General features: G+C 48.8%; 1 protein-coding gene across 1 annotated transcript; it reads left to right on the plus strand.

The window, feature by feature from the left end:
• Positions 1-16,414: 16,414 nt before the first annotated feature.
• Positions 16,415-19,000, plus strand: LOC120692443 (9-cis-epoxycarotenoid dioxygenase 1, chloroplastic). The gene has a single exon (XM_039975743.1). The coding sequence runs from the start codon at positions 16,545-16,547 to the stop codon at positions 18,360-18,362; it is 1,818 nt and encodes a 605-aa protein (XP_039831677.1). The 5' UTR covers positions 16,415-16,544; the 3' UTR covers positions 18,363-19,000.
• The last annotated feature ends 4,094 nt before the right edge of the window (positions 19,001-23,094 follow it).

Raw genomic sequence — 23,094 nt, forward strand, 5'->3', positions numbered from 1 at the left:
TGTGAATCGGCAAAGTTGACACACGTTGTTATTAGCCACTAGCAACTGGGCGGCGGTTGGACGGCTCTGAGTCTCTGTTCTGAGTTCTGACATTAGCTATAGGACCAGAGAGAGTTGCTTAACTGCCAATGAGACCAGAGGCGGTTAGTAATAATATAATCAACCCGAGAGAAGCAAACAGATCATATACTTATACAGAATATACTGGTTGAGTCAAATCAAGACACTTATAATACTGCGCAATGCACATGAAACAACTTGGCGCCTGCCCGAGCTGTGACCTGCTGCCCGCGTTCGCCTGCCCACAGTTGCGCAAACTGTGGTCTGCAGGTTTTCAATTCGAGCAGGGTATTCAGTTCTTCAACCTCTTTTTTTTATATATACTATATAGATATCTTACTATTACTAATTAGAGGCTTCTTTGAAATCTCTACATGAAGCCACCTAGGATCCTAAGTGGATATTTAAAAAATAGAAAAATTCTATAAATTCTCACAAAAATAAAAAACATCTAGCCATTAATCTAACAACTATAATAACCATCGGATCTGTTATCTTTCCTTATAAATTACCCACCTCTGCCATTATGAAAATAGACTAAAGTAACCCCTAAACATGTATCTAAATTACACACCTATGTCATTATAAAAAAATCTAAAGTAACCCCCTAATCTTCGTGTAAATTACCCACTTATGACATTATAATACAAATAGCCCCTAAATTTGCATATAAATTATCCATCTATATCATTAGTAGAAGTTAAATTACTCTTAAATCTGAATTTAAATTATATAATTGTAATAAAATATTAAAGTATTAATATAATTACAATTTCTATCATTACTAATATTATTGTTTATATAAAAATACTACACACGATGTGTCACCATGTATTTATGTATGATGAAAGAGATAAGACTAACAATTCACAAACAAATAATTCAACTAATATACATATCCAATACATGTGGAGATGGGATGTAAAATGAAATCTATTGTAACTAAATAATGATAAATATATATTTTAGAGTATGTGTTAGAATATTTAATTGATGAAAAAGAGCGTGAGATACATAATTATAATTATTGATCTCATCTTTAAATTAATTTTAATTAGCCCGTGCGGAAGCACAGGTTGATAGGCTACTATAATAAATGTTCCACAGTCCCCAAGTGGACTCGCAGACCCGCATCACATACCTGAATCCGGCCTGCATGTCCCCCAAATCCACATAAATGCTTGTTTAATCCCGCAGTTGATCATGCCAGGTCGCCCATGTCGCGGTCGCAGGAGGAGTCGCCCTCCATCATCACGCCGCCGCGCATGTGACCTAACCGTCCAAGTCCAAGGTTGGGATCGATCGGGGCGCCCGATCCGGCCGGCCGCGTCGGACGGGCGGTGGGCGGCGGGCGCGCGGCACGATCGATCGTGGCCGGCGGGGGCGCGTCTGAGCTCTGACCGGCCGGCCGGCCGGCCGGTTCGCGCACGCCGCCTCATGCATGCATGCATGCCAATACGCGCAAGTGGTTATCACACACACACACACACACATGCAAGTTGGTTAGATTACCGCAAGCTGCTGTTGCTGCTAACATGCCTCGAGCCCCGTGCTAACACGGTGCTAATAATCAAAAGAAGTAAGAAGCACCGGCCACGCATGCATGTGTGCCGTGCTTGACGACAGAGACTGCAGGAGCAATGTACTCCTAACACGGACCGGCCGGAGACCGCGACCTCCGCATTGTTCTCGAGCGGATCGGGGCCGTGCATCTTCTTCGATCGCTACCCTGGAATCGAGGACTAGTAGTAAGCTAGGAAGTGACGTTGTTCCTGCAGCACCGAGGACTTGCCTGCCTAAGCTGATATGCCTGAGGCTGGGAGAGAAGAGTTTGGTAGCAGATGCAGCTGGCGGTGCAGTGACCCTCTGAGACGTGCACCGATCGAACGCGAGTGCTCGTTCGCAGCCAGCTAGCTAGCTGATAAGATCACTCGCTCGCTCGCTCGCTAGCGTGCGCTGGGAGTTGCTCAGCTCGATCGCGAGAGGAGCAGTACGCATCACATGCGTGCGGGCAGCTGCGAGCCTGCGACAGCGGCGTGTCGGGGGCGAGTGCCGGCCGATGGCGAACGGGGTAGTGTTTTTTCGCTTCTCCTCCTGCTGTCCTCCAATCACGGCGATAAAAGTGCAGCGGCATGTACTTGGCCCTACTAGCTATGACAGGGAGCCGTGTGACTGGGGCTTGTGGTGAGCACACAGTGCGCGATTCGTTCGGAGCGAGGCTGGATATGCTCGGCTCGTGTGAGCACTGGGCAGAGACGTAGTTGGGGTGAGCGAGGGGATCGTTCATTCACCGGTAGTGCCACTCTCCCTCACGCCTGCAGCAACTTGTCGCAGAGATAGATAGATGCGAAAACCGGCAGGCAGCCACAGCCCCATCGAGCAACCGCGACGTACATGGATCCTTGCCATCTCGATCGATCGATGTTATCCATTCTAAACTGTGCCATGATCGATCTCGAACAACCGATGAGCTTGCTAGTATATATCTCCTCGAATTTTCAGCGAACTTGTAAGTGAGCGAAACTTTTATATTTTTCAATGGCATTCAGGGAACTAGCCTATCAACTCGTGCTCCCGCACGGACTAATTAAAGTTATTTTAAAAATAAATTATACAATTAATAACTATAATTATCTATCTCACGCACTCACATCTATTAAATATTCTAACACACACTATAAAATATATATTTATCATAGTATAGTTGCAATAGATTTTCATTTTGCATCACACCTTCATGTGTGTTTAATATATAAATTTAATTAAACTATTTATTTATGAATTAGTATTCTTATCTTTTTCATCGTACATGATTACTTATCGACGGTAGTATTTTTATATACATAATAATATAATAATAACGAAAATAGTAATTTAGAATTTTGTATTGATATACTTTAATATTTAATTATAATTATTTAATTTAGATTCAGATTTAGAGGTTACTTTAACTTTTACTCATAACATAATTGGATAATTTATATACAAATTTAGGGGGGCGCTTTGCATTATTGTTTCAATGGTATAGGTGGGTAATTTTCACGAAGATTAGGGGGTTACTTTAAATTTTTTTATAATGGCAGAGGTGGGTAATTTATTAGAAAATATAACATATCTAATGACTATTATTATTAGAGTAGTCAGATGGATGGCCAAATGTTTCTGATTTTTGCGAAAATTTCTAGAACTTCTCTATTTTTTTAGAGTGTCCACTTAGGATCCTAATGGCTTCACGTGGAGACTTCATAGGAGCCTTCAATTAGTAATAGTAAGATTTACTCAACTTGTAAACATTTTCGAAACTTTAACACAGAAGCCCTTGAAACGTCCGTTTGTCATGGGAGAGCAAACACAACGGTCGATCGATCTAGCATTCTCTAGGCGAATTCTGGGTACCCACCCTCGTGTGGTGAGTCATGAGCTCTAGCGTTCGTAGCGCTCGAGTGCGATCGCTCTCGCCTCTCACGCATGCACCCCGCGGGAGAGCAGAGACTGTTCCGGGTCAAATTCCAAACGCCACCGATCGAGCTGAGCGATCAGCCCAGCAGAGCAGCAGTGAGCTGATGTCCTATAGTCTTAGCTAGGGGGAAAAAAGGGAAGAACTAAAATAATACAACTAGAACAGTAACGCATCTGCAGGCAGCAACAGGCGGGTCTGCGAAATGATTGCAGAAATAATTGGGCAGGGGATAGGAGCGGCCGCGCCAATCGGATCGCGGCGAGTGCCAAAGCGCAACAGAGAATATGGCCTGGCCCTGGCTTGCTTGGAATAGAGGCGAGAAAGAATGGAGGTGCCACCACTGCATATACTTACAAGATATAAAGGGGGGCATAGATGGTGCGTTCTTTTAAGGGTCCGTTTGGTAGAGCTCCGACTCTTCTGGTGGAGCGGCTTCTCGGGTAGAGCTGAAGTCGTTTTGAAAAACGTTTGACAAAACAGCTCCACCAGTTAGATTGAGGTTGTGAAATATCTAAACTGCCATTTCTTTTTTCTTTTTTCCATTTGCTTTCTTTTCCTTTATTTCCCCTCCTTTTCTTTTCCTCTCCCTTTTCTTTTTTCCCCCTCCTCCTTATCCATTCGGCGCACCTCCTCGGCGCCCGCTCGCTCTCACCGCCGCCCAACAACCCCGCCTCGCTCTCGCCGCCGCCGGCTCCCTCCCAGCCTCATGATCCCGCCGCCGCCGGCCCCCTCCTCGGCCTCGAGCTCCCGCCGGCGGCCCCCTCCCCTGCCTCGAGCTCCCACCGGCGGCGGCTCCCTCCCCCGCCTTCCACCTCTGTTTTCCACCTCCGGCGCCCTCTCCTTCCACCTCCGCCGTCCGCATCCCCTCCTCCCGGCGTTGCTGCCGCGCGCCGCTCCCGCCTAGGCCCAACGCCGCCACTCCAGCCCAGGCCCAGCGCCCGGCGCCGCGCCCCGCTCCGCCATCCGCCTCCTCTCCGCCCGGCGCTGCTGCCGCGCGCACAGCTCCCCTCCCTCCCTCCCAGCGCTGCTCCCGCCCATGTCCGACGGCCGACGCCACCGCTCCAGCGCCCGGCGCCGCTCTTGGAAATCATCGCCACTCCTGCTTAGTGGGCCCATCGAGGGCATCGGTGGAAACAGAGGGGTGGAGCTGCGAGGAGCTACGTTTTGGTGGCCCCACCCCTTGTGTGGAAGCTGCTACGGGCTTCAAGTGCGGCTTCAAGTCTGGAGCGGCTCCATTTTAGACCCTTTGGCAGGGCTCCGACTGGAGCTGGGTTTGGAGTTGGGTTTGGAGCCGGTTTGGGAGCCCTGCCAAAGAGGCCCTAAAAATGGAGAGGCTTGTGGCCGAACCTACTTCCAGTAGCAAAAGATAGGCGCAACACGTGTGTGGCCTCTGAGGCCCCTGCTACACAACCCCAGGTACCGGTCACCCGGGTCTACTGTGTGGTTCCGTTGATTTGTCGAGTTTTTAGAGGCCTTAATCGTGGTCTAAAGCAGCCCGGGAAGTAGGCTCGCAGATGCTTGCGCATTTGCTATTTTTATTAGGGAACATATCTGATGGAAACCATAACATTCGTGAAAACTTATGCAAACTACGGTAAAAAAGTCATCTAAATTAACAAAAAAAATCATACATGTAGATGATATGATGGTACACAACCTTGTAAAATATCTTGTCCAAACTCGACTTCGTTTGTGAGATATAAAATAATAAATTTCAAGCCAGAAAGCTGTCCAAATGATTTGTTAGAAATTTGTTATTTTTATATCTCACAAACAAAGTCGAGTTTGGACAAAATATTTTACAAAGTTGTGTATCATCATATCATCTACAAAAGGATGGATTCGGATGTTTATTCGAATGTCAGATTTTTGGTCATTTTTCTTCGATTATGGACAAATAAGATATAGAATTTACTATGTAAATTCATAGCCTTGTATTTAACATTTATCTTGTAAATATTCATAAAAACTAAACCTCAAATTTATCATATATATATATATTCTCAAATAATAGATATAAAAATTCGAATACGGATCGGATACGGATTCGAATCTTTTTTCACCTTTTTAATTGTAGGGAGCAAATAATACATAAAAAAATCTATACAAAATTTTATTCTTATGTGTAATAATATGATTGATAATATAAAAAAGATTAGCATAAAATTTTAAGCATATCTATTTTAAAATATTAAATTTGTTCTAAGAATTCGGATGTCTAGATCCATCCTTACATCTACATGTGTGATTTTTTTGGTGAATTTAGATGACTCTTTTGCTGTGGTTTGCACGAGTTTTCACGAAGGTTGTGGTTTCCACCAGATATGTTCCTTTTTTATTATCACAATAGATTTTGTTATTATCGAGTGAAATTTTAATTTACTACCTTTTCCGCAAGCAAGCTGACATTTTTCAAATCAACCAATTTTTTTCTCCAGTCTATGACACTTTTTGTTTTTTTATTACACAGTACAACTCAGACACTCATAACACACGCACACTCACTTTCTATGAGCACAAGTACGCAAAATCCTATCCCTATGAGTATCTTCGAAGACTGATCCGGCAAACTCTCAAGATTGACGTCTATAAGCAGCCAAACAGGGTCTTTTTATGGCCACGTTAGATTTACAGATGTATTGTAATGTTGACCCAATGGGTAAAAAAGTAGCTAGTTCTTAAGCCAAGAAGGCGCCTTACAAATAGGCAACAATGATAATCAACAATGATAGTTTTCTTGTGATAGGAGCAAAAGGTATATACTCTTTGTAGTCACAAGAAAATGGTTGTTTTTTAGCTGCATACATTGTTTGAACGTCAACGTCTCTTAAAAAATCAAATAAACTTTTGAAAATAGTGCCTCTCAACCAGTCCCGAAAAACAATTTCAAAACATTGTACATATTTTGCATATGTTTTATATTATTAATCAATGGTCAAACTAGTATCTTGTTGACAATCTCACTATCCTAAATGACAGTTATTTGTCCCCTCACAGGCTTACACGTCTCAGCTATCCTAAAGGACAGTTATTTCAGAATTCAGACTGAAGAGCTTTCCTTTGATGTATGTATTGAGTTTTCGTGCACCAATCACTACACCGAAGAAAACAATAATCTACCGAGAAAAAGTATATACAATAACGTAGATATTTGTAGGCGCGCATAATTTACATGTGTGCTTTTGATTTTTGTTTGGAATTATATTTTAGGCGTGAGTGTGGTCACCTTGTAAGTTGTAATCACACACACACAAAAAAAACAGTCTTGAGCTCGAACACTAATTTATACTGATTACTAGAGCGAGTAAAGTTTTCACCTCAAATTTTAGTTTGCTCTGTCTTGTATCATTGACAAGTGGGTCTTAGTCCATCCTGTATAGGAGTTCAACTAGCCTTTCGTCAATCTGAATTCTAATTGGAACCCGAACAAATCAGTCGGAATCATAATCAGAACTCGAACAAATCAATCGGAATCCCAATCGGATCCTGGATAATAAATATCTTGTATGATCACAACACGGTTTGTACACGGAGTGAACGAATACAAAGTTGATGATATTATGTGGATCTATTATATTAACCGTAGCAGCACACATGTACTATGATAGATTTTTTTCTGATAAATGGTAAATGTATGTCCTAATGTTGTTACCATAATTCTGATACATTTTCTTCAGATACGTAAAAGAGGTTTTTTTGAACACAATACGTAAAATAGAATTAGTAGCAGTTAATGTTTTATTTTTGGGAACATTTTGATCTGCGAGACCAACTAGCGAACGGCCGGCGTGGATGACCGGATGGTGGATGGAGTTGTGCGCGGTGTCCATCATGCATGTTCATCGGTGCGCTGCTGGAGGATTCCTTTCGCTTTCTTGGATTACTAGTAGTTTATTCCACTAAAAAAATGATTACTAGTAGTTTATTAGCTTGATCCGTTATCGCTGGAATTAGCGGAGACATGGAAAATGACTCGCGATGTAGGGCGATGATGGATGATGAGAAAAGAAATTGCCGACCAAAACGGCTTCTTCTCTTCAAAAGTATCGTTAACCAGTACGGTCAGCTAGCTAATAATGAATTGAGACAAAAAGGATTTGCTCAATAGTGGAATGATGATAATAATAATAATACTACTGACACGACTTATACAAATGAGAGTTGGGTTGGAGTCGGCGGTGGTTCCACGGCGGCACAACGCCGGGACGATGCCGTTGAAACGGTCCGCGCTACTGCTGCGGGGAAAGCAGCGGGCGGGCGAAAGCGTGGGCGGCGCCGTCGCTGTTGCGCCCAACCGGCGCGCGCCACCGAGGCATGGGCGCCTGCAACCGCGAGAACTTGCGTGGTGTCGAGGTCTTCTAAAAAAAATCTTCCCCAAAGTATTCATTGGGGGCTCTACTAAAAATTCATTTCCTCAAAATTATGTCATCCCACAACAGATCTCTAATAAAAAACTTCCCAATATTTCAAAACTCACCACGTCATCACGTGGACCCCCTTGTTGGGCCACACTTCCCCACACAGGGTCCCTCTGACCACCAGATTTGTGCACTGCGCGAGAATGACGCCGATTGGGGGAAGAGCAGGCACACGTAAATATACGCGGCAGCAGAGGATGGATACGAGAGCATGTATTTTTGCGGCAAGTATAGGGGAACTGTTGGAGGTTAATTTTTTTGTTTTCCCTCTACATATGGTTTTGGGGTAATTTTAAGGGAGCTTTTGGAGTTGCTCTAACCCCGCCGCGGGCGACGCTGACCCGTGCGGAGGACGACCCCGCATGCACGCCTCGCTTGCTTCCTTCGTGCCACCCATGCCAGAGCCGGACCTTCCCAACAACTCGCTCCAACGCCAGCGTAAAAATCGGGTGAGAGGCTGCACGGATCGGGGGGTATTTTGCAGCCCTCCCTGTACGTATTTTTTTCCGTGAAAAAAATACTCAGTGGGGTGAAACTGGGAAAGGCATACCTCGTGACTGCGCGTCCAGCTCCGCCACATGTTACCAGTCCATCGGTGAACATCACACGCCCAGTTTCTGCTTCCGGGCCGGCTTGCCGCTCAAACCGGCGTACTACAGGGGAGCCACTCCAAGCTTTGTCTGTTGTCTCAGCAACCGGCTCATCATCATCGTCAGAGGTGGTCCAGCAGTCCACCCAGTAATCCAAACGGAACGGACCCAGCCGGCGACGGCTCCGTTGCTCTGGGTCTGAATGCAGAGCACACTGTGCACTCGGACACGGCCCGCCTTCGTTTTCCGGGCGTGGAGCGAGTCACCGAAAGCGACCACGAGACCAGCAGTTTTGCCATGGAAAGCACGCAGGGGCAGGGCATTGGGGCGGCCGCGCGACACGTGGACCCGGCCGACGGCGACGGCGGCCCGCCGGGCGCCACCTCACCGGCGCCGCCCAATGGCCGCGCCACACGTACCCCGGCCCCCCTGAGGAAGGAAACAGAAGCGAGGATAAAAAGAACGCAGGGACCCATACGTAGGCAAGGTGGTGCGGCAGGTCGGCGCGCGCGTGGAGATGGGTTTGGGGGACGCCCCAACGCGCAGCCAAGGCGCTGCGGGTGTGGCAGGTCGGCGTGGTGAATCCATGGCCCGCGTCGAGAGTCTCTCTCCGTGGCTGGTCTCAGCTTTTCCTCTCCAATGCCACGTGTCGCTTTGGGAACACCCGGTTGCTCCCAGCCTTCTCTCTCCACAGCCTTCCCTCTCCACGCCGTATAGTAGTAAGAGTATGTCAGGTCTCGCCAGCAACGTCCTCCTCGCCGCCGGTCGGGATCAATCATGCCGTCGCCGCCGCCGCCGCCGCATCTGCGCATCAAAAACATTCGAAGAAGCCTCCCGTAACGCGCGCGAAAGAAAAAATTGAAAAAAAAACGTATTGCCGTTTTTGGGGCGCCAGCAGCGGCACTGCGGTAGAAAAGATTCCGCGGCTTGGGACCAGGTCACCGGATCGTCGTCAGCAGTTGAGCACGTCGCGCGAGCTGCTGGGTGCAGAGAGCTTTCATGGATGGAGGTAGGGGCGAGTGCCGCCGTGGCGCACGCACGCAAACAAAATCCGGGGCCCGCCGGGCCACCGCGCCGCTGCTCTCGGACTCATCGCATGATCCATCCTAGTCAGGGTCACGTCGGCGACCGGAGGCGCTCGTCGTCTCCGGAGGCCCAGCCAGCGAGGGCAGCGATCGTCTCCGTCCTCCTCCGATCCGCGCCCGGCCCGGCCATCACGCGCTCGATCGACATTGGCCCTGATTTGGAGTAGCACAAGTAACACAAAAATTTTGACAAATAATTAGGGGTACTAAATAAAGGTAATTTACAAAACTAACTCCACAACCCTGCGCTACTTCGCGAGACGAATCTAATGAGGTCTTTGACGTACAATTAGATGATGATACTGTAGCATTACTGTATATAATCATCGATTAATTACTGTCATTAGATTCGTCGTGAAAAATTACACTCATCCGTAAAAAGTTTTGCAAATAAACTTCGTTTAGTTCTTTTCTCGGAAATGGTGTGTGCTACTCGGTCGGTCGGTCGGTCGGTCGGCGGTCCCTGGAAAATGGATGGCTCGACGAACTATCCGGCCCGGTCTCGTGCCGCCACGTGTGCCGCACTTTGCTCGAGTGAGCGTTGCGTTTAGGACTACTGTGGGCGCCGGATCGTAGTGCGCATGCTAAGGCAAAAAGGCACACGGCTTCTAGATTGTGCTCGTGGCGTATGAGTTAGTACTTGTACAAGTGTTTTGCAACGATGACGATGTAATTATTTTCAGGGGAAGCTTTAAAACTAGCGACATATACGTACATGTACATAAGATCAGAGCGTAGGAGTGGCGCAAAGCGTTAGATTACATCGAACCTTTGCGGTAGTATACCCGTCGTACAAAACAGTCGTATGGTCCAATCTAGAGGCGGAGCTAGAAAGTCTCTCCAACTCGTGCTAAATCAATGGATAAATACCAGATCGACTAAAATATGATTGATTCTGCTGCTTTTGGTCCAAGCACCAGAGTGGATTTACCTTTTATGAATGGATTAATTGGATTCATGTCATTACAACTTTTCGAGTTCATTGATCTGCCATTATAATTCATTATATTGGAATCGTGCCACTGCAATTTCACAATTCCCCGAAACATGCCACTACATACCCCTTCACCGTGTCTTTTAAAATCTGTGGACCAAAATAGCCCTGATCGTCTTCTTCTTCCTCTTACCCCTCTCTGCTGCTCTCTATCTCGATGGCTAGATCCCCTCCGCCCCGAGTTGGAGCACGGGACTCACATCGAGCTACTGCACCATGGCGGAAGCTGGAGCCGGAGGGGAGCAGTACCGGAAGCTGTCCCGCGTACCGTCCATGGCGTTCGACCGGCTCCGGTCCTTCAACCTCTCCCGCTTTGCCGCGCCCGCACCGGAGCCCGCCGTGGCCGGGGCGGTGGATCTGGGGTACGAGCAGCCCCCCGTGCCGGTGGTAGAGAAAGAGGAGCCCGTCGTGATCCAGCGCGTGGTCAAGCCGGAGCCCAAGCCCGAGCTGGAGCCGGAGACGGAGCGCGAGCACGCGGCAGTGCACGTGGAGCGGAGCCGGTCGGAGGCGGCAGCGTAGGAGGAGCTGCTGCGCCTGCGCAAGTCGTCCAGCGACCGGTCGGTGTTCGCGCACTTCGAGGCCAAGGAGGTGGAGGAGGCCGTGCGGGCGGTGGAGGCGCGACGCACCGTGAGGATCAAGGAGGGGGGCGCCGCACCTCCGCGGCGGAGCCGGAGCTGGAGCCCGAGGAGGAGGCCGGCCCCGGTGGCGAGGCGGACGCCTTCACCAACAAGTTCCACCACCAGCTGAAGCTTCAGCGCATCGAGTCCTTCATCCGCTACCGGGAGACCGTTCGTCGCGGCCGCCGACGGCGTCGTCTAGGCAGGTGGCAACCCGAGCCAACCGATGGCGCTGGGCTAGATGCAAGGCAGCGAGCTGCGAGAGTGAGAGAAGGCAGAGGAAAAAGATGGAGAGAAGGCATGCGAGTGAAGGATTGGAAAGAGGGAATGGTACCTCTGTTCTTGTTCCCCCGATCTGATTTGGGGTTTTCCCTTTTGCGTTTCCTGGTGGCTAGCACATCGTAGCTCCATGGTGATAGAGAGGAAAGAGAGGGGGATGAGAGGAGGAAGAAGACTAGGGGTATTTTGGTCCATGAATTTTAAAAAACACGGCGAAGAGGTATGCAGTGGCATGTTTCGGGAAGTTGTGAAACTGCAGTGGCACGGTTCCAATATGACGAATTGTAATGGCAGATCAGTAAACTCTAAAAATTATAATGGCATAGATCCAATTAACCCTTTATGAATTGAGCTGGACCCATGCTGTAGCACGCCCCTGGCTCGGCCCCTAGTCCAATGGTATATATATAGAAATTTTCATGTAAAAATTAACCACATTAGTTTTTCACCACGCTTCATGTACGGATCATGTGGAGCTGGTGCCACTAATCCTATCAACAAATGTTCATAGCTTCTTATTTCTATCCACTAATAAATTAAAGGAAGAAGTTCAAATTACACCCTCGAACTATCGCAGAAATCCGATTTTAACTCTTTAACTACAAAATCGGATAACATAGGTCATCCAACTGTTGAAACCAGGCAAATTTGGCCCTCGGGTGGTTTCCAAGTTGGTTTTGTATTTTTTTTAAAAAAATAAAAAAATCTAATTAGCTTTAAAAAATTAAACCTAATTCATTTTGAATAAAAAACATATGAAACTAGTACCACATTTTTTCTATAAATGTAACCTATTTATATTGCTCTATTTAAATCTTAGTTATTTAAAAATAATAGACATAATTACAAATAACTAAATATTATGAAAATAAAAAAATTGGAATTGAATAACCGAAAAATATCGTACCAATAGATAGATTACATTTTAAGAAAAAATTTTATACCTATTTTGTACTTTTTGATTTAAAATGAATTAATTATGAATTTTTTAGTTTTAATTTGAATATTTTTAATTTTCGTGAAATAGAAAATCATCTTCAAAACCACCTAAACGGCAATATTTGCCCGGTATTTGCCCGATTTCAACAGTTGGATGGTCTTTGTTATTCGGTTTTGTAGTTAAAGGTTGAAAATCAGACTTTTGTGATAGTTCAAGGGTTTTTGAGTGCCCATTGCTTCCTATTTCTGTTCGTATGGGTCTAGGTAACTTCAGGGATGTTCGGATCCATACCCTAATACCTTAAAGTACTAAAGTTTAGCATTATCTTATGCAATGCTAATAAGGTGAGCTAAATTTTAACCAAGATTTAACACCTTTAGTAAAATCAATATAATATGTGCTAAAGTTGTGATACGCGGCTTGTAATGAGACGCCATATTGCTTCTTCTTTTAATAGCATAATAACGATATCTTCCGGACCACGCGAGTGCTTTAAACAATGACAATGGGGAACAGATGGTTCCTTACATTATTCAGCAGACACATTGCTAAATGTTCAAACCGTGAGGGGGCTAGAGTCAAATGTGAGGATGGTGCCGGTCTACCAGTTCCGTACATTTACTCGCCCACTGACGCATGGAGTCAGTGAGAAAATACAAAGACCTCCTCCTATGAACGGAACCCCTGCCGGCAAGGGCTTGGCTTCACCGACCGTCGGCGAGACAGGGACCGGCCGACCGATCGCCGGCCGCACGTTGTTAGTTGTTACCCTCCCCGGCCCCGTCCGCCGGCCTGCGAATTCAATTGGCACGCTCGCCCAGCAGACAACAGTCAACACAGAGTCACAGAGCTCACACGAGCGGCCGCCGACCTTATCGCCTTTGTTGTTTGCGCGCGCCCACAAGTCGCAAAGCCACCGCCTGTGTCAGTCCTGGTCGCGCCCGCGTCCACGGCGACGGTCGCCGGCCGGGCGCCATGGCCTGCCGCTGCAACACGCTCAGACCGCGTGATTCACGGCCGCATTCACTGCCGGACTGCGAGGCAGCCGATCGATCGGGAGAGCACGCAAACCCCGTGCGAAATGTACCGGCAGTCCCAGTACAGTGCCAGCAGCTAGCAAGATGCCGGCCGGCGGGAGGGGACAGCGCGCCGCTACCCGCTGCGCCGGGGGGGGGGGGGGGGGGGGGGGGGAGCGTGCCAAACGGGGCGCGCGCGTGGGATGTCATCTTGCCAAGAGAGGACGGGGGCCGGCGCGTGGCCGCGGCGTGGGCTGTCTGTCCCCTCGCTCGGCGCGGGGTGGTGGTGAGGTGCCACGGCTGACGGGCGCGCCGGCGGGCACCTCCCCTGGGCCAGCGCGCGCGATGCGGTCGCGGCAGGTAAGCCCCCTGGGCGCGCGTAAGTGGCGGGCGCGCGGACGCGGAGCCCCCCGCGACGCCAGCAAGCGCCAAGCGCGCGCGGCCCGGAACCGCCAAGGCAGGGAAGAATACGCCGCACGCCGCGCGCCGCCCTCCAGTCCGCGCCATTGCCGGGGGGGCACGCGCTCGCCTCCGCTTCCGCCTGCGCGCCAGCCAGGGCGCCGGCACCTGAGCCCGCGGATTCCGGCGCTGCTTGTCCCCGTCTCAGCCCCCCCTCGGTGGCGCGCTCGTGCGACGCATGGCGTTTCTTGTTGCCTTGTGCCCTTGTTCGGGTCACCTTTCTCGCAAATGTTCTCATCAGCATAGGGGTACATACCCACCCGGCGTGCTCGACGTCCTCGGCGCCGTCCGGGGTGGTTGGTGGGTGGGGGCGGTCGCCGGCGTGGTCGCCGGCGGCCGGGGTGGTGGTGGGCGGCGGCGGGCCTTAGGGATTCGGGTTTCCGGGGGTGCCGAGGTCCACCGGTGTTAGAGGATTCGGCGGCGGCGGCGGTTCGTCCGGCGGCGGTGGGCGAGGGGTGCGACAGCACCCCCGGCCGGGCGGGGCGGGACGGGCGGTGGGCGGCGGCCGGAGGGCGGCGGCCGGCGGCCGGCGGCGGTGGCAAGCTAGCCGGCGGGGTCGGGTGGGTACCTACCCCTATGCTGACGGTAACCGCGTCCTCACCTTTCTTTACTTGGACGGGACTGGCTGCGTCCGATGCATTTGGTTCACTGTGTAAATCTTGTGTTTAAGGATGCGAGTTTGATTTGTATAGAAACGTTACTGCAGAATCAGGATCCTATACTATTAGTAGTGCTTTTCGCCGACCAGACACGGGAACGTGATTGACGAGCGCCGTGCCGCGAACCGGGCAAGCAGAATTTGGTGGATCGGAGCCTGGGGGGTTGGCGCTGTCCGAGTGTCCGCGGGCGGGAACAAGCACGGGCCCCTGTCGCCGGCGGTCGGCCGCGGTTTGTCCGAGGTAATCGCGGCTGGGTTCGCGTCCGGCGTTCCCGTTCGCACACGAGAGATTCGAGAAGTACCTTGCCACCATCCGAGCCAATCACACACACATTCGCACGACTCCTGCTCCCCCGCTTAATTAGATTATAGATTAATCATACTGCTAATGATGTCTGGAGTATCCGGCTAGCTGTTCTTGACGTCCTGCTTGAGCGGCCTATAGCCGGCCCGCAGGCAGCAACAAAGCATGTAACTTGAGAGGTTGGCCGTGCGCCCGCAGGCCGCTGCTGTAGCGCGCTTGGCACGGGGGGCGCGTCCAAGGCGGCGCAAGTGCCGAGGCGCAGCGCTGGGAAGCGAGAGGCAGGGGGGCCATCCCGGAGCTAGATTCAGTGACTTGACTGTTGCCTCACGCCCTCATTCTTCATCCTACGGTTTACAAGGATTTATTAAAGCATAAAGTTCCAGAAGCAAGTCACTGAGGCCTTGTTTGGTTCCAGGACTTTTTTTAAAAGTCTCTATCACATCAAAAGGAATCTTACTATTTTATAGTATTAAATAAAATCTGTTTATAAATGTTTTTTGACAGCTGAGTGCTTTTTCGCGAGACGAATCTAACGAGCCTAATTAATTCATAATTTGCTACAGTGATGCTACAGTAACCATTCGCTAATCATAGATTAAGATACCTCATTAGATTCGTCTCGCAGTTTAGCCCCAGGGTTCTGCAGTTAGTTTTATAATTAATATTTATTTAATACTTCTAAATACTAAAAAGTCCCTAGGACTTTTTTGAAGTCCCTGTTCCTAAACACCCCTGAATCTGGCTCTGAATCTGCCGCAAGTCACTGAATCTGGCTCTGAATCAGCAGCATAGAAGAGTTCCAGAAGCTGGTCCTGCTTTTTCCTCTTTTCCGAATATAAGGGTGTGTTTAGTTGGTGAAAGAAATTTGAATTTGGGTAGTAAAGCACGTTTTGTTGTTACTTGACAAATAATATTCAATTATAAATTAATTAACATCATTAGATTCATCTCGTATGAATCAGTTAAATTATATAATTAGTTATTTTTTAACTGTATTTAATACTTCATGTATGTGTTCAAAAACTCGATGTGACGGATACTGTGAAAAAAAGATTGGGAACTAAACGCCGCCTAAACAACGCAGCAGCCGATAAAATCCTGCGGGGCACATGGAAGGAAACAACTAAAGAAAGAATGGAGAAGAAGAAATAGGCAAAAAAAAAAAAGAGAAAGGAACCACGCTGCCTGCGGCGGGCGCAGGCAGCAGGCAGTGGCGCGGCGCGGGCACGTCCCCGTCAGCGCGTCCGCCCTGCCGCCCCCGCAGCGCACCACGTGGGCGCCGTCCGCGTCGCGATTTCATTCCCCTGCCCCCCCTGCCTTGGACTCGCGGCCCGTTCAAACCGGCCATCCCACGCTCCTCCACACGGCCAGGCCACCACCGCGCCGCGTCTCCTCCCCCTTCCCCCTCCCTCTCCCTGTCAGTTCTTCTCTCCCCTCCCCCTCACTCACCCACCTCCTTCCTCCCTCCCGGCCCCTGCTCCGCGCTCTATATATACGCCCGCCTCCTTCCTCCCAACCCAAACCATCCGCCCCCCCGGACACCGCACCAACGGGCTCGCTCGCTCCAGCGGCCCAGCCTCCGCCCCCTCGCCGCACACCTCCCTAAAACCCACCCGATTCCGCCTAAACCCCCCACCGCGATCCTCGACAATTCAGCGGCCGCGATGCAGGGTCTCGCCCCGCCCACCTCTGTTTCCATACACCGGCGCCTGCCGGCCGGGTCCAGGGCGGCCCGGGCCCCCAGCTCGGTGAGGTTCGCGCCGCGCGGGGTCAGCTCCGTGCCGCGCGCCGCGCCCGCCGAGTGCCTGCCGCCGGCGGCGTTCAAGCCCGCCGAGCTGCCGGCGCCCAGGAAGCACGCCGCCGCCATTGCCGCGCCGGCGCCGGCCTCGCCGCCGCGGACGGCGGGGAGGAAGAAGGAGCTCAACCTCTTCCAGCGCGCCGCGGCGGCGGCGCTCGACGCGTTCGAGGAGGGGTTCGTGGCGGGCGTCCTCGAGCGCCCCCACGGCCTGCCCCGGACGGCCGACCCGGCCGTGCAGATCGCCGGCAACTTCGCGCCCGTCGGGGAGAGGCCCCCCGCCCGCGAGCTCCCCGTCTCCGGCCGCATCCCGCCCTTCATCAACGGCGTGTACGCGCGCAACGGCGCCAACCCCTGCTTCGACCCCGTCGCCGGGCACCACCTCTTCGACGGCGACGGCATGGTGCACGCGCTGCGGATACGGAACGGCGTCGCCGAGTCCTACGCCTGCCGCTTCACCGAGACCGCGCGCCTGCGCCAGGAGCGCGCGATCGGCCGCCCCGTCTTCCCAAAGGCCATTGGCGAGCTGCACGGCCACTCCGGGATCGCGCGCCTTGCTCTGTTCTACGCGCGCGCCGCGTGCGGGCTCGTCGATCCCTCCCACGGCACCGGCGTCGCCAACGCCGGCCTCGTCTACTTCAACGGGCACCTCCTCGCCATGTCCGAGGACGACCTCCCGTACCACGTGCGCGTCACGGACGGCGGCGACCTCGAGACCGTCGGCAGATACGACTTCGACGGCCAGCTTGGGTGCGCCATGATCGCGCACCCGAAGCTCGACCCGGCCACCGGCGAGCTCCACGCGCTCAGCTACGACGTCATCAAGAAGCCGTACCTCAAGTACTTCTACTTCAGGCCCGACGGCACCAAGTCCGACGACGTCGAGATCCCGCTCGACCAGCCCACCATGATCCACGACTTCGCCATCACCGAGAACTTCGTCGTCGTGCCCGACCACCAGGTGGTGTTCAAGCTCCAGGAGATGCTGCGCGGCGGCTCGCCCGTGGTGCTGGACAAGGAGAAGACGTCGCGCTTCGGCGTGCTCCCCAAGCACGCCAAGGACGCGTCGGAGATGGCGTGGGTGGACGTGCCGGACTGCTTCTGCTTCCACCTGTGGAACGCGTGGGAGGACGAGGAGACCGGCGAGGTCGTCGTCATCGGCTCCTGCATGACCCCCGCCGACTCCATCTTCAACGAGTCCGACGAGCACCTCGAGAGCGTGCTCACGGAGATCCGCCTGGACACCCGCACCGGCCGGTCCACGCGGCGCGCCATCCTGCCGCCGTCGCAGCAGGTGAACCTGGAGGTGGGCATGGTGAACCGCAACCTCCTGGGCCGCAAGACCCGGTACGCGTACCTCGCCGTGGCCGAGCCGTGGCCCAAGGTGTCGGGCTTCGCCAAGGTGGACCTCGCCACGGGCGAGCTGACCAAGTTCGAGTACGGCGAGGGCCGGTTCGGCGGCGAGCCCTGCTTCGTGCCCATGGACCCCGCCGCCGCGCACCCGCGCGGCGAGGACGACGGGTACGTGCTCACCTTCGTGCACGACGAGCGCGCCGGCACGTCGGAGCTCCTGGTGGTCAATGCCGTCGACATGCGGCTGGAGGCCACGGTCCAGCTCCCGTCCCGCGTGCCCTTCGGCTTCCACGGCACCTTCATCACGGCCAGCGAGCTCGAGGCCCAGGCCTGATCGCCTGAGCTCCCGTTCGCTCCCCACCTACCTCCGCGTTTCTTGGAGGGGGCAGGAGGGCGAGGAAGAACAGAGGAGACACGAGCCATGGATCAGGGGAGAAGTCACCAGAGGGAGCCTCGGCCATAGTAGGTCCCCGGAGTCTTCGCCGTCCCCGACACCACAGTTACAGCAGTTGGTAGTTAAATTTCCAATTTTTTTAGTTTAATTAAGAGTGTATTTTAGTTGGGATAGTGGCAGATTAGAGAAAGGGGCCCAGCTCGTAGCTTTTCAGCTGGTGCTTGCTTCTAGAGAGCAGCCAGAGCTCAGCTGGTGCCTACTGCTAGTATAGTCTACATTTTTTTTTGTTCCCTTTTTTCTTTGGATCAGACAGGGATATGCTTCCCCGCTCCAGCTCCAGTTGTTGTCACTCCTCGCAGTGGACTGGAGTGTCCGGGATCTTGGTTGCCGCTGTTTGCTCGCCATTGCCGCCCAGTTGCCGCTGAGGTGTTGCTGGCATGGTTTCTCTATCACTGTGTGTACATTTGTCGATAGTATAATAAAAAATAGAAAGGTCACCCACGCATTTGCGCGGCTAGATGTTCCTATTTGTAACATTATTTTTTTAATTGTTTCTATTTATTACACGTGCTGCTAGATGTAATTATCTATTATGTTACAATTTTTTTATTTTGGCTCTCATAAAGCAATATGTTTTTAGGAAAATCAAGATGTGTTAAAGTGTTACCTCAATTTTGATGAGTCATTTTGTCTCCATATAATAATTAGATTTATTTTTTCATATTCCCTCAAGTTTTGAGATTGTTCTAAGTTTGTTGTTTTAACGTTGATTACAAAATAATTTTGAGGTTTTGAGTGTAAATATATTAATATATATAAGCAAATTTTTTACTTGTAATTTTATAAAAATTTACCTTATATAGTGTTTTGATATTTTTAGATAAAAGTAGTACTCAAAGGCTCAAAGTTGTGTTTTGAGAATCAAATTGTATTTTTTTATACCCCTCTAGGTTTGAATTAGATATCATTTTGAGATAGTTGTAAGTTTGTTTTTTTAATGTCAATTTAAAATTATTTAGTTTCATTAAAGTGTATTGTTGTAGTAATCAAAGTTACGAGGATTGTGTCAATGCCAAAATGTTTTTTTGACTTGTAGGTAGTGTTACCCCTAATCCAATCGCCCTCTCCTTCTCCTCCTCCGCATGGCCACCACTGTATCCGCGTGCGTTCTAGTATCTCCTTCGCTCTCGGCCCCCTCCACCTCCCGGCGCCACCTCCACCCCTGCCCCCATTACCTGCTTCCCAGCGGAACCTGCGCTGCCGGTGCCCTCCGCACCTGCTTGGATTAATACTTTCTATTATGTTATTGTACTTTGGATTTGTATCTTTTCATTAAGATTCTATTTTAATTAAGGAAATAGTTTATTATATAAACAAACTTGTATACCATTGGTACATACAGTCGAGGTGAAGATAAGTTGTGTAGTAACAAAAAAAAATATGAGTTCTGTTGTGCATACCTCAGATTAACCCAATGGAGCTTAATTGAATATTTGGTAATCTGCACCTTCTTGCCCGGCCTTTTGAGATCTTGCTTAAACAACATAATATGTACGAGTTAGTACTAACTATTCTGGAGTAGTAGCTCATGATAGTTTATAGTAATCACTCAACAAATATTCTTTGCCCTGCAACTGAAAAGATAGCATAAGCAAAGTTACCATGCTTGGGTTATTCAGGGTAGGTAAGGGTGGATGCTGCCGAAACAACGAAAATGTATCAGATTAGTCTGAATTTTCAACATTGTGAGCATGAGGTGGTCATGAAAAGATAATGTTTTCATTAGAACCAAGAAAGACAAATGAATGATAAACAGTAAAAAGTGCTGGTCATTTGATCCAACGTGCTTATCTTTGAGACTTTGACTGTATCTGTTGTAACTCCCTGCTCATGGCTTTTGGAGTTGTGAATATTGAACTTATTTATGCTGCAATAATTAGCATAGCTGGCTAGGGCCCAACGCACAACTTCCTATGCGAGCGGAGATGTTTCAGGGGGCTGCATGACATGCACACATGTTTAGTCGTTGATCGATGCCTTTGAAGCTTAAAAATTGCACATCCCCTTGATCCAATCCTGTGCTAGCCACTTGCGCTCACGGTTAATTATTGTGTTATCCTAATGATCCTCCCTCCCTCCCTCTCTCTCCCCCCTCTCTCATGATCTCGTCCCTGCAGCAATCTTGATTGATGTTGGAGAAGCTAGCTGCCAGCAGTGATCTAGTACAGGTTTCTGGCTATTTGCTGAAACTCTGCTTCCGCGTTGTTTGTTGCACGGAACCTAATTAGATATCACCTTGCAGTTCTTCGTCCTCTAGGGAGAGCTCGAGTTCCATCATCGGCGGTTCGTCATCACGCTAGCTTCTCCAGAGCTTGTTCGCATCCGGTGGCTACTACGTCAGCTTCCCCGAGTCCTTGACGGTGATGGTTTGCTCCTCTTAAGCCTGAGCTAGCTGCCCGGTACAACTGCCGCGACTGCAAATTTGATATGATGCGATCACCGGCCGGACGCTCTGATATTAGCGACGATGTCTCTCTGCATGACCCGTGGGAACCCGGCATTGGAAGCTCTTTCTACTGTTATGATATGCTTCTTTTGCATCACGATTCATGATTACCTAGTGTTTGATAGATTCTATTCCAACATGGTAAAGTAATCATTTATTTCCATATATTTGACGTTTTGTTATATCTCCTGGAGTCCTCCCAATCAATTCAAATACACGACATGATCTATCTCGCTATATCTAATACATAGGATATTCTATTTTGATTCATTCAAATATACAATATGTCCTGGAGTCTTGGTGAACTCAAACATGTACATGATCTATCTCTCTATATCTAATGCATAGGATATTCCATCATGACTCCGTTAAAATATACATGATAATCTATGTTGCCATCTTATCACAAATCGATCTCAAACATACCCATAAAAACCAATGATTGTTATTTTTTCTAATTTCTATGATTAACATGGTAATTTTTAGGCCTTCAGAGAGATCATGGAGACTCCTTTTGTTGGGTAGATACTAAGATATTGTTTGATTAAGTTTTACTACTATATTCTTCATATAAATATTTTAATTTTCCTTCTACTCTGATTGAATAATTATCTATTATTCAATTTTCTAATTAATAGTATATGTTTCTAATTTGTACATAGATGACTGATATTTTAGATTAATTTTTTCATAATGGCCCTTGGATTTAGTTTTAGTTAGGTGTAAGATATCTTACATTAATATTTATCATAATAGTAGTGGGGTAATTTCTATTTTTTCGATTAATGTGAGTAACTTATAAGCTCTGAGAGTGAAGGTGGAGACCATCTGCATGACTATTTTGATATTGTTGCTTGCCCCCACTCCACCAAACTATCGTTCTCGCGATGTCTTTGGACATGTAGGCCAGCATGTCTCTATGTAGATTGAGTCCACGACCCACCAACATGGTGTTGCTCCGTTGATGCCGATGAACTCAGCGCTCAGACTTTAGAAGTATGCTCATCTCCATGGCAGCAGGTTCTCAATCTGTTGATGCTCCTTAAGTCCATTTGAGACAATAGGTGCATTGACATATACAATAGTGCTGCGGTTGAAGGTCGAGACTTTTGAGGCTGTGCTTCTACTGCACGTCTATGTGCTTGGTATTTAGATGATGAACTCATGATTCTTGCTGAGATTGGAGAGTCATCGTCATCACGATGGATGCCCATGGCAGTGGCTGTGTTTAGATCCCAAAATTTTACACAAAAAACGTCACACTGAATGTTTGGTCACATGCATGGAGTATTAAATAAAATCTATTTACAAATTTTTTTTGCACGGATGGGTTGTAAATTGTGAGATGAATCTAATGAGCCTAATTAATCCATATACATATTTATCATGCCCCTTATGAAATTGGAATGTCCCCCGAGAGGGGCATGATTTGCAACATTGATGCTACAGTAATCATCCATTAATTATAGATTAATCATGGATTAATTAGGCTCATTAGATTCGTCTCACGATTTACAACCCATCCATGTAAAAAGTTTTGTAAATAGATTTTATTTAATACTCTAAATTAGCAAGATTCTCTTTCAAAAAATTTTGGCAAAGTAATCTAAACACACCCTAAAATTTCATTGCTGCTCCTCATCATCCTTCGGTGTCGTCTCATGAATCAACATATTCCTCTTTGACATGGGCGTTGGAGCTCTCATGGCATTCTCTGTGTGATTTTTTTCTCTCTTTTAAGACGCTACAATACTAAATATATCGCATCATTTTGTTTTTTTTATCTCTTCCTCTCTATTTGGTACTCATAGCTCAGCTCCTAGCATATACCAATTTTTTTTTGGATTTAAGTATTTATTTAATGGTAATGGTGTGTTATATTTATTTATGTGTAAGGGTAGCTCGTAGCATACAATATATCAAAATTTTTATGTTTTGGATTTAAAGTGTTTATTTAATGGTAATGGTGTGTTATATTTATTTATGCGTAAAAGTAGCTCGTAGCATACCAAAGCTGTTATGTTTTGGATTTAATTATTTATTTAATGGCAAATGTGGGTTATATTTATTTATGTTTAAGGATATTTTGGGCTAATATTTAACGTAATGTCAGTGGTGGGTAATTTATAAATATGTATATGAATATTTTAGGCTAATTTTTTTTGT

This window comes from Panicum virgatum, chromosome 9N (assembly GCF_016808335.1).
Source record: "Panicum virgatum strain AP13 chromosome 9N, P.virgatum_v5, whole genome shotgun sequence".
Lineage (NCBI taxonomy): Eukaryota > Viridiplantae > Streptophyta > Magnoliopsida > Poales > Poaceae > Panicum > Panicum virgatum.